General features: G+C 27.1%; 2 protein-coding genes and 1 long non-coding RNA gene across 3 annotated transcripts; 2 read left to right on the forward strand and 1 right to left on the reverse strand.

Moving 5' to 3' along the window:
* Window positions 1–1,338: 1,338 nt before the first annotated feature.
* On the forward strand, window positions 1,339–1,914 carry LOC136091679 (histone-lysine N-methyltransferase SETMAR-like). The gene has a single exon (XM_065819387.1). The coding sequence runs from the start codon at window positions 1,339–1,341 to the stop codon at window positions 1,912–1,914; it is 576 nt and encodes a 191-aa protein (XP_065675459.1).
* A 4,291-nt stretch (window positions 1,915–6,205) lies between these two features.
* Window positions 6,206–7,932, reverse strand: LOC136091658 (uncharacterized). Its single transcript, XR_010644164.1, has 2 exons — window positions 6,979–7,932; window positions 6,206–6,400 (listed from the first exon to the last, which is right to left on the reverse strand). It is a non-coding gene; the product is annotated as an uncharacterized LOC136091658 (long non-coding RNA).
* A 4,120-nt stretch (window positions 7,933–12,052) lies between these two features.
* Window positions 12,053–12,427, forward strand: LOC136091680 (uncharacterized). The gene has a single exon (XM_065819388.1). It carries the CDS (start codon window positions 12,053–12,055, stop codon window positions 12,425–12,427), a length of 375 nt encoding a protein of 124 aa, XP_065675460.1.
* The last annotated feature ends 333 nt before the right edge of the window (window positions 12,428–12,760 follow it).

Consider the following 12,760-nt stretch of genomic DNA (forward strand, 5'->3'; position numbering starts at 1 on the left):
GCTAGTTATTTTCATAGAAGTAGCCGAAATAATAAAGCAGGGCAGAATTTATCGTTTGTGTGTGGTTTGAAATTATACCATGAAACAGCTTGTGGGTTTGTTCAACTGGACTCCGAAAAATTAAAAAAAAAACTACTCTAAACATTAAACATTACCCAAAAAAAAAATTAATTAATAAATATATATATTTCACATTTTAATTTAAATATTATTTGTCATAAACGCGAACAGTATGAGTCAAGCCACCTTTGTTTTACTTATTAATGCGGTAAAATAGAATAAAATTTGTAAATGCGGCAAAGTAAAAAAATAAAAAAAAATACGGTAAGCGAAAACATCGACCTACTTTGGAGTTATGTTAACGTCTGCTAACCTTTTGAATCCGAACTAGAACTCGAACTAATAAAAAAGTAAACGGCCGCCGAAAAAATCGACCTACTTTGGAGTTATGTTAACGTCTGCTAACCATCTGGAATGAAAAGGAATAGTCAGGAATACATGAAAAGTTGTATGAAGAGATATCGTTCTGCTAAAGCAGTATCGCATATCTCCAATACAGTTACAGTACTTTTTTGTACTAAAAAAGTTACTAAAACTTTATCATAAAAATATTTATTACTACTTTTAAATTTATTTAGTTTTATGAAGTCCTAAATTAATATAATTCAAATATACGTTAAATCCTATCATTTTATACCTTGCTTATTTTATTCCGTTGATTACTATTTTATTGACATTTCTGTTATGCTATTACCTTTTTTTTGTTCTGTTTTAGAAAATTTAGATAAATAAATTAAACTTTCGAGTCAACACTGACATTTCATTGTTGCTAAACGTTAAATTTTGTTATAAGGATTGCAGTTCTTCTATCTGTATTTTGCTCTTTATTCAATAAGTATTTGATTTAAATTAAATATGATTATAATTTGATATTTTATTACGAGATATATGTTTTTATATATGAATATATATATGAATCTTTTTAGCTTTTTTCATGTTATTTTTAAATTTTTTGTTCGCGCAATTCAAGTTATATATGTTTATAGTTTACATATATGTTTATATTATGTTCAAAGTTAAAATTTTTTTGATAAATATATGTATGTGGTAATATGTGTTATGTAATTGTTCTATAAATGTGTTATTAAAATATTAGGTAACCAAAAAAGTTCGTGCAGTTTTTGGTAATTGAATTGTTTTTAGGATTTTTTACAACACCCACATCGCACAAGGCAAGTAGCTTTGTTGCGTAATAGAACGCGTGTGTCACGCGCAGTTGCTGCATATATAGTGTAAGCTTGTAACGAGCTTACAGGAAAGGTTTTGTGTAAAGAAAGGATGGCAACCCAACCAACGATTATTCGATCTTGCTTACTTTACGAGTTCAAACTTGGAAGGAATGCAACACAAGCGGCCAAAAACATCTGCACAGCATTTGGAGAAGGTACAGTAAGTGAACCCACAGCACAGAAGTGGTTTCAGCGATTCTCTTCGGGAGATGAGTCCATCGAAGACCTGCCGCGTTCTGGACGCCCATTGTTGGTTGATGAGGATGAACTGAAGGACGCTGTCGAGTCTGACTCCAGCCAAACTTGCCAAGAACTTGCAGTGAGGATTGCTGTGAGTGTTGAAACCATCCGCCTGCATCTGCATGCGATTGGGAAAGCGTGGAAGCTGAGTCGGTGGGTTCCGCACAAATTGTCGATCGACAACAAGAAGCAATGGCTTACGATCTGCACATCACTCTTATCACGCCACAATGTTGAGCCTTTTCTTGATCGTTTATTGACATGCGACGAAAAATGGATTGTGTACAACAATACCAAGCGTTGCTACCATTGGTTGTCCCCCGATGACCCCATCCCAAAGACACCCAAGCCCAATCTCCACAATGGTGACTATTTTGATGAATAAATGTACTTACTTTTGTCGTTTTGTGTGTTTTTATTATATACGGAAAAACCGCATGAACTTTTTTGGTTACCTGATAGTATAAAATGTATCTATTGTATATATCTATATGTATATAAATATTATATGAGGTGTTTATATATGTTATATAAAGTTAAATAAATGTATTGTGTTTTATAGTTATTATATATGTTTATATTATGTTGTTTCTATGTTTTCAAAGTGAGTGACTTGGCAAACATGTTGAGCAAGATTTTGCGTAAAGTTGTTATTTATGTTACTAATGTTGTTACATTTGGCTTACCTTATGTTGGTGTCTATTGTTAAAAATTATAATTGGTTTTATTATTGGAACTCGCTGCTTTTAATCATTCGCTAAAAGCCACTCAAGAAAAATCATTTTGCTGTATATACATTTTGTTTATATCTCAATTTGAATTTTTAGAACCATGAAGTACCAACATGATTTGTTTTCTAAAAGCTAACATGAAATAACAATATTTAACAACTACTACTCTCTTATCATGACATCTTTTCTCTATCAGATATATTGATTTTTGATTCTTATATGATGTTTTTCTTTGTATTTACTTATCCATTACATTTTTTCATTTCAGATTTATCATATGATGGATTTATGCGATATAAAAGAACAAATGTATGTAAATTTTTATTAATTTTTTCTAGGCTTTTCTAAATGTGTTTCTTATTAACATAGTTTTACAGGCAAGGTCTGCAAGCAAATTCGAGCTGAAATTTTTTTTTAGCTTTTAAGGAGAATTGGCGTTATTCTTTGTTTAATTTAATTTGTTTAAATATAGTAGTTCTAACAAATAAATCTTTGTTTGTTCTTGGTTTTTTACTTATCTGTTTTCAGGTTCTTATAAACTAGGCAACTCAGCTAAGCAAGTTTTGTTTTATTTTTAGTGCTATTGGAAAGAGCTGAAAGTTATTTTTTAGAGTGATTGAAAAGAACTGAAGTGTTTTTATATATAATTACTTTAGAGTAAAATATACTGATTGACATTGCTTCAATTTTTTATACAAGATTGTACGTTTATTATTTTTGTTCTTTAGGGTAAAAATAATTTTGTGCATTGTAGACTCTTTGTTAAATTAAAAATAATTGATGTAAATAAATATTTTTTAATATTTTTGATAAATGACTTATGTATATAAACATATAAAAAGATATGGATTTCAATAAATCTTAAGTTTAAATAATATCTTTGATTAGAAAAGATCGCAATTTGTAAGATTCTTTTTTTCAATTGTAACAATAGTAAGATTACTGGTAATATGTTTAATGATAACAGTGAAATTGAAATAGATAGTATTAGGCTCAACGAAGTTATTAATGTAAAGTGCTAATAGGCAACTTGAAAATAGTTGTCAAATGAAAAAAGTAGATTTAGGCAGGAGGAAATTAATTGTTGTTGAAATGTAAGAAATGCAACTCGGCATGCAGAAAACTTACTTGACAGAATTCAGTGTCAAACAGTGTTAATGCCTGTTAATTTGATTTTACTTTAGACACTTCAGAACAAAGCAAAGTATGAGTTTAACTAATTATAGTAACAATGAACACTTTTAAATATAAATAATTTTTTTTTTTTAATAATTTTATAATTATGCTCTTTTTTCCATGCTTTATATAAGGTTACTTTCTATATATGTTTGTGTGCCACAAAATTTGAAATCAATTTTTGAAAGCTTTTTTCTCAACCAATTTTGCACACTTAATCATTTTCGATGACAATACAAGGAAATGGAAAAGTTTGACCAAAAAAAGTTAATTAAGTTAACAAAAATTTAATTTGTATTTCCCCATACATTTTATTTATTTGATATGAATTGCGTATTACGTCACAAAAATCATTGATTTGCAAATTATTTGCAGTTTCGAAGACATTAAAGCGCAGCGATTCAAAACCTATTGTTTTTTAAGTCTTAAGTTATTAAGTTAAAAAACAAAAATTTAGTAAAAACAGTAATTTTTAAATTTTTTTAAAAAAAAAACAGTAATTTTTCCTTCTACAAAAGATAACAAAAAAAGAATTTCTAGGCCCAATAGAATTCTGCTTGCATAAAGCATGGATTTGAAAAAAGAATTTTTTTTTGATTTACTAGTTTCATTTTTATTTTTAGTTTGTCTTCCCTTTGTCATCTTTTGATTAGTAAGCTAACTGTTGAAACATGGTTTTAATTTTGTAAGTTTAGTATGATGTGAAATTTACTCTATTAATCATTAGTCAACAGTTAGAAAGAAGCTGGTGCTTAATTAAGAAATGCTGGAAATTAGCTTTTAATCAAGGTAAAAATAATGTTTACTGGTAACATAATAAAACCAGTTACTAGTATTTATTCCGTGCTTTTTTACATTTGTTAACATGCTGCTTTGGAAACACTTTCTATCTCTCTCTCTCTTAGATAAGAGGGAGATTTAATAAAACTTATGTAATTACTGAGCTCTTACGTATTTCTTAATACCACAAATGATAATGACCATTTATAAGAAATATTTTACGAGTTACTTGCTATTTTATGATATAGTTGCTCAAATTGTTTAACTATAATTGTCCCTTGATTGTTCAAATATTGTAATAAATAAAATCTTTTTAGTCCAAGTATTTAAGTTAATAAAATATCTTATTAAGTTGTGGTGTTATTTGCCAGCGTTACTATAGTAACAATGTATACATTGTGTTGTCTAGCCTTTTTATAATCTTTTTTAATTATTCTGTAGACAAAATATAATATATTCTGTCTACAGAATAATTAAAAAAGATATATATTATATTTTCTGTTATTATTATCCTAATTCTACTAACAATAAAATGCAAATAGTATTATTTTGTAATTAAAAATTGTAATTTATTTTTCATGTCTTTTTTTAGATATTTGCAGGCTTTACTTGACTTTCCTTTTCTGGTAATTGTATTGTGACAGATTTTAAAAAGAACTCAACTAATGTTAACACGGTCTTTATGTCGTTACCTATAAGCAATGACGTTGCTGATACGGAGTCAAAGTTAAAATATTTATAGATAAATTTGTATTTAATATTTTAGATAATATATCAAGTTAAAAATGTTTTTTTTTTGTTATTAATGATTTAATAACTCATAACCCGTATTACGGGTTGCTTACTGCTAGTCATTATCATTATGTTATGAATTCATAATAGTTAATAAAATTGTATTGAATATTCTCTGGTTATCGCGTTTTATACGTGTGTAAATGCGAGTTTGATACTCATTAGGCGTCGTACTGTATACCTGTCTTTATACGCATCTGATGTCTATTTTTAATGCGCGTTTGACACGATAAAATGGCTAACATATATGCGTATTCTGGAAAGTTTTAAATGCGCATGTAATACCAGGAAAATTTCGTATTGAATATTCTCTAGTTATCGTGTTTTATACGTGTTTACAAGAGTTTCAAATGCGAATCTGATACTCAGTAGGCGTCGTATTGTATACCTGTCTTTATGCGCATCTAATGCGTATTTCTAATGCGTGTTTGACACGATAGAATGGCTAACATACATACCACATCGATACGTATTTAAACGAGTTTCTAATGCGCATTTACAGCTAAATTTGCCGACTGGGAAGCTTTTTCTGCAATTAATGGTCTGTCGCTTTCTAACGACAATTATATTATAGCTTTAGATATTTTAAAACAAAGATTTTTGAATAAACAATTGACAGTTAACAATATTAAAAATGTAAATTCTTTGCGAAATCATTTACCCAGTCGGCAAATTTAGTTGTAAATGCGCATTAGAAACTTATTTAAATACGTATCGTTGTGGTATGTATGTTAGCCATTTTCTCGTGTCGAACACGCATTAAAAATACGCATTAGATGCGTATAAAGACAGATATACAATGCGACGCCTACTGAGTATCAAACTCGCATTTGAAACTCTTGTAAACACGTATAAAACACGATAACTAGAGAATATTCAATACGAAATTTTCCTGGTATTACATGCGCATTCAAAACTTTCCAGAATACGCGGTATTTACGCATATATGTAAGCCATTTTATCGTGTCGAACGCGCATTAAAAATAGACATCAGATGCGTATAAAGACAGGTATACAATACGACGCCTAATGAGTATCAAACTCGCATTTAAACACGTATAAAACGCGATAACCAGAGAATATTCAATACAATTTTATTAACTATTATGAATTCATAACATAATGATAATGACTAGCAGTAAGCAACCCGTAATACGGGTTATGAGTTATTAAATCATTAATAACAATAAAAACACATTAGTAACTTTGATATATTATCTAAAAAATTAAATACAAATTTATCTATAAATATTTTAACTTTGAGTCCCTATCAGCAACGTCATTGCTTATAGTTAACGACATAAAGACCGCATTAACATCAGTTGAGTTCTTTTTAAAATCTGTCGCAACACAGGTACCAGAAAAGGAAAGTCAAGTAAAGCCTGCAAATACCTAAAAAGAGAAACGAAAAAAAAATTACAATTTTTAATTACAAAAGTACTATATGCATTTTATTGGTAGTAGAATTAGGATAATAATAACAGAAAAAATATATTTTGTGTCTACAGAATAATTCAAAAAGATTATAAAAAGGCTAGACAACACAATGTAGTAACACTGGCAAATAACACTACAACTTAATAAGATATTTTATTAACTTAAATACTTGGACTAAAAAGATTTCATTTATTACAATATTTGAACAATCAAGGGACAATTATAGTTAAACAATTTGAGCAACAATATCATAGAATAGCAAGCAACTCGTAAAATATTTCTTATTATTATTATTTGTTATTATGTTTATTTGTTATTATTATTTGTGGTATTAAGAAATACGTAAGAGCTCAGTAATTATATAAGTTTCATTAAATTTCCCTCTCATCTAATTGAGAGAGAAAGAGAGCGAGAGAGAGAGAGAGTGAGAAGGAAAGTGTTTCCAAAGCAGCATGTTAACAAAAGTAAAAAAACACGGAATAAATAGTATTAATTGGTTTTATTATGTTACCAGTAAACAAAATTATTTTTACCTTGATTAAAAGCTAATTTCCAGCATTTCTTAATTAAGCTCCAGCTTCTCTCTAACTGTTGACTAATGATTAATTGAGTAAATTTCACATCATACTAAATTTACAAAATTAAAACCATGTTTCAACAGTTAGCTAACTAATCAAAAGATGACAAAGGGAAGACAAACTAAAAAAAGAAAGAAAAAAAGAACATAATTATGATAGAAATTATAAAAAAAAATAAAACTATTTAGATTTAAAAGTGTTAATTGTTACTATAAATAGTTAAACTCATACTTTGCTTTGTTCTGAAGTGTCTAAAGTCAAATTAACAGACATTAACACTGCTTGGCACTGAATACTGTCAAGTAAGTTTTCTGCACGCCCAGTTACATTTCTTACATTTCAACAACAACTAATTTCCTCTTGCCTAGATCTATTTTTTTCATTTGACAACTATTTTCAAGTTGCCTATTAGCATTTTACATTAATAACTTTGTTGAGCCTAATACTATCTATTTCAATTTTACTGTTATCATTAAACATATTACCAGTAATCTTACTACTGTTACAATTGAATAAATGAATATAAAAGAATCTTACAAATTGTGATCTTTTCTAATCAAAGACTTCATTTAAACTTAAGATTTATTGAAATCTATATTTTTACCTATGTTTATGAAAAATTTGTTGAAGTTTTCAGCTATTTCTTTCTTATCAAATATTTGTTTGTTCATAGTTAGCTTTAATCTATATGGAATTGTGGTGTTTTTTTGTAATTGTTTTTTCCCTGTAATTTCTTTAATTACTTCCCATGTCTTTTTACTATTTCCAATCATTAAACGTATTACCAGTAATCTTACTATTGTTAGAATTGAATGAATGAACGTAAAAGAATCTTACAAATTGTGATCTTTTCTAATCAAAGACTTTATTTAAACTTAAGATTTATTGAAATCTATATCTTTTTATATGTTTATATACATAAGTCGTTTATTAAAAATAATAAATAATATTTATTTACATCAATTATTTTTAATTTAACAAAGAATCTACAATGCACAAAATTGTTTTTACCTTAATGGAAAAAAAAAATAAATGCACAATCTTGTATAAAATATTGAAGCAATGCCAGTCAGTATATTTTACTCTAAAGTAATTATATATATATATATATATATATATATATATATATATATATATATATATATATATATATATATATATATATATATATATATATATACTGAAATATAGGCAGATTTAAGTTTATAAACTTTCGTGTCAACAAATTACAGTCAGTTTTAAATACAAAAAATATATATCTAATATAATATATATCAAATATAAAATATATCCAATATAAATAAAACAAAATAGTAAACTTACTCAAACCAGTATCAGTTACACCATGTGAAGTAACTACAAAACACTTCAGTTCTTTTCAATCACTCTGAAAAATAACTTTCAGCTCTTTCTAATAGCACTAAAAATAAAACAAAACTTGCTTAGCTAGGTTGCCTAGTTTATAAGAATCTGAAAACAGATAAGTAAAAAACCAAGTACAAACAAACATTTATTTGTCAATACTACTATATTTAAACAAATTAATAAATTAATTTAACAAAGAATAACGCCAATTCTCCTTAAAAGCCAAAAAAAATTTTCAACTTAAATTTGCTTGCAGACCTTGCTTGTAAAATAAAATGTGAATAAGAAACACATTTAGAAAAGCCTAGAAAAATTCATAAAAATTTACATTTTTTCTTTTATATCACATAAATCCATCATATGATAAATCTGAAATGAAAAAATGTAATTGATAAGTAAATACAAAGAAAAACATCAAATATGAATCGAAAATCATTATATCTGATAGAGATAAGATGTCATGATAAGAGAGTAGTAGTTGTTAAATATTGTTATTTCGTGTTAGCTTATAGAAAACAAATCATGTTGGTACTTCATGGTTCTAAAAATTCAAATTGAGATATAAATAAAATGTATATACGGCAAAATGATTTTTCTTGAGTCGCTTTTAGTGAATGATTAAAAGCAGTGAGTTTCAATAATAAAACCACTTATAATTTTAACAATAGACACCAACATAAAGGTAAGCCAAATGTAACAACATTGGTAACATAAAAAACAACTTTACGGAAAATCTTGCTCAACACGTTTGCCAAGTCGCACACTTTGAAAACATGGAAACAACATAATATAAACATATATAATAACTATAAAACACAATACATTTATTTAACTTTATATTACATATATAAACACCTCATATAATATTTATATACACAATAGATACATTTTATACTATTTTAATGACACATTTATAAAACAATTACATAACACATATTATTACATACATATATTTATCAAAAACTTTTTAACTTTGAACATAATATAAACATATATGCAAACTATAAACATATATAACCTGAATTGCACGAACAAAAAATTTTAAAATAACATGAAAATATTTAAAAAGATTCATATATATATTCATATATAAAAACATATATGTTGTAATAAAATATCAAATTATAATTATATTTAATTTAAATCAAATTATTGAATAAAGAGCAAAAAACAGATAGAAGAACTGCAATCCCTATAACAAAATTTAACGTTTAGCAACAATAAAATGTCAGTGTTGGCTCGAAATTTTAATTTATTTTTCTAAATTTTTTAAAACAGTACAAAAAAAAGGTAATAGCATAACAGAAATGTTAATAAAATAATAATCAACATAATAAAATAAGCAAGGTATGAAATGATAGGATTTATAATATATTTGAATTATATTAATTTAGGACTTAAATTCAAACTAAATAAATTTAAAAGTTACTTTTAAATTTATTAAGTTTTATGAAGTCCTAAATTAATATAATTCAAATATATTATAAATCCTATCATTTCATACCTTGCTTATTTTATTATTTTATATTATTTTATTATTACTTCTTTTAAAGTAGTAATAAATATTTTTATGATAAAGTTTTAGTATCTTTTTTAGTACAAAAAAGTACTGTAACTGTATTGGAGATATGCGATACTGCTTTAGCAGAACGATATCTCTTCATACAACTTTTCATGTATTCCTGACTATTCCTTTTCATTCCAGACAAACTTTTTACTAAATTTCTTAAGAGAAAACTTTTTAATTAAAATTTTTCTTTCACAATTTCAGTTTAAGCATGCGCTTTAAAGCAAAGATTTTCGTTTTTCCGTTATATGTTAATATTTGTTTAAAATCGGGTACGATATCGTATCCCATTTTGATCAAATATTAAATAATACGTATTTTTGATAAATAAGTGGTATTGAACTCGAATTCGAAACTTAAAACTAAATGCGTATTTTTCTGGTATCAACGGCGGAATGTTATACGTGATCAATACTCCGAGTATTTACAATACTAGATATGCCGACTGGGTAGATACTGTTGAAATTCAGATTTGTAGTCTTGAAAATATTGGTATTGATTCTTCGATGTATGGGTCTTTACTTGTCCCAATAATACTTGAAAAGCTTCCCGAGGAGCTCAATTTAATTATAAGTCGTAAACTAAATGAAGATGGAACCTGGGAAATTAAAGATGTGTACGATATTTTAAAATCTGAGTGAAGAGCGTGAGAACACATTATTTCTTCTGACTCAAATACTTTACCTTCCACTGTCAGTACGTTTCGTTCGAGTGATAATCCGAATAGTTAATACGATAAGAAAACTTATATTCATAAGAGAAATGGCTCTTATTCACAGCTGTGTTTATTTTGCAATAATAACCACAAATTGCATTAGTGTAAATTAGTAACTAACATTACGGCTAGAAAAAAGATTTTAAGTAATAAAAAATGTTGTTTTCGTTGTCTTATTAATAAACATTTTAGCAATAAGTCTTTATCAAAATTAAATGCAATCGTTTTCATCATGTATCAATTTGTGACAGTGACAGTAGAGATAAATATAATAATAACAAAGACGGCGAGTTGACTTTAGTAGCGAGAACATCCTTTCTTTCTGCTTCTTAATCTGTTCTTCAACCTGCTGAAACAGGATTGTTACAAAAAGCATAAGCTACTGATAAAAATCAAGATCATTCCAGATTTGCTACATGTCGAATTTTATTTGACAATTGTTTACAGCTAAACTGCTTAACTATTGATACTTGTGCCAAACTTAATCTAAAACGTACTGATAGTAAAGAAGTTAACATGAAATCATTTAGGCACGGTAGCATTTCGGAGGTCTTAGATTAAGTGAGAGTTTCTATTAAAAGTATTTATGGTTATTTTATAAGTGTTGTATGTTTTGTAAAGAATATATGTTCCCCTTCAAGTCGGCAGCATATTAATATGGCATCTAATAATTATAAACATCTTAAGGGTCTTAGATTAGCCGATCATAATAATTCTAAAGAAAATTTATCAGTTGATATTTTAATAGGTGCACGTTTTTATTGGAAATTTATGGAAAATTCAATTATAAGGGGAGTTACCGGTCCCGTAGCAATTAAATCTAAATTAGGATATTTAATAAGCCCATGATGGTTTATAGGGATCCTATTGATAATTCAACTGTTTTATCATCTCATGTTTTAAAGGTTGCGTCTGATTTGAATAGGGAACAAATTTTAATTAAAAATGACTTAAATTTATTATGGGATGATTCCAAAATTAGTGAGAGTGATAAGAACTTTCAGAAAAATATTAAATTTAATGGTGCCATGTATGAGGTTGAATTTCCTTTTAAAATAGATCATCCGGTGATAGGCGACAATTATAATTTATGCAAGTCTAGGTTTTTAGCATAAGAGAAAAAACTTGCAAGCGATAGAGATTTATTTGCATCTTACAATAATATTATTAAGGATCAATTATCTAAAGGCATTATTGAGAAAGTCTCTAATTTTGAATCAAATATTGGTGACGTTCACTATCTACCTCACCTTCCTGTAATACGTGAAGATAAACTAACTTTAAAGGTTCGTATAGTTTTCGATGCAAATGCTTGCACATCTGGTTCTTCTTTAAATGAGTGTCTATTTTTATGACCATTGCTTTAAACTTCATAATATAGTATGCTTTTACTTTTTTGTGTAAAACGAATCGCTTTAATTGCTGATATTGAGAAAGCATTTTTAAACATTGCATTAGCTGAAAAGTATTGTGACTTAGTAAAATTTATATGGTATAAAGATTTATTTGATTTAGACAATAATAATTTAAAAAATGCTGATTTAAGTGTTTATCGATTGTGTCGAGTTTTGTTTGGCGTAACCTCTTCTCCTTTCTTATTATCTGCGACCTTAATTAATCACGCTAAACATTATGCTGCGAACGATCTTGATTTTAGCATGAAGTTAATTCAATGTTTACATGTTGATGATTTAAATGCAAGTTTCGATTCTGTATCCGAAGGACTTATATTTTATAATAAAGCAAAATCGTGGTAAAGAGAAGGAAATTTTTATCTTAGAAAATTTGAGTAAAATTCAACGGAGCTTAATAGTTTAATTAAAGAGGACAATCCAACCTCAAGTGACATATCCAAAGTTCTTGGTTTAAAATGGGATAAAATTGAAGATAACTTTATTTTTTCCTTTCAAGATTTATTATATTTAGTGGACAATAGACCTACTAAACGAAGCATTCTTAGATTCATTGCAAGTTTTTATGATCTTTTGAGATTAGTGAATCCTATTATTGTAAGCTGTAAGATATTATTTCAATCGATTTGTAAGTTAAAGTTAAGTTGAAATTCACTTATAGAAGATGATATCTTAATT

Source organism: Hydra vulgaris, chromosome 15 (assembly GCF_038396675.1).
Source record: "Hydra vulgaris chromosome 15, alternate assembly HydraT2T_AEP".
NCBI classification, from domain to species: Eukaryota; Metazoa; Cnidaria; class Hydrozoa; order Anthoathecata; family Hydridae; genus Hydra; species Hydra vulgaris.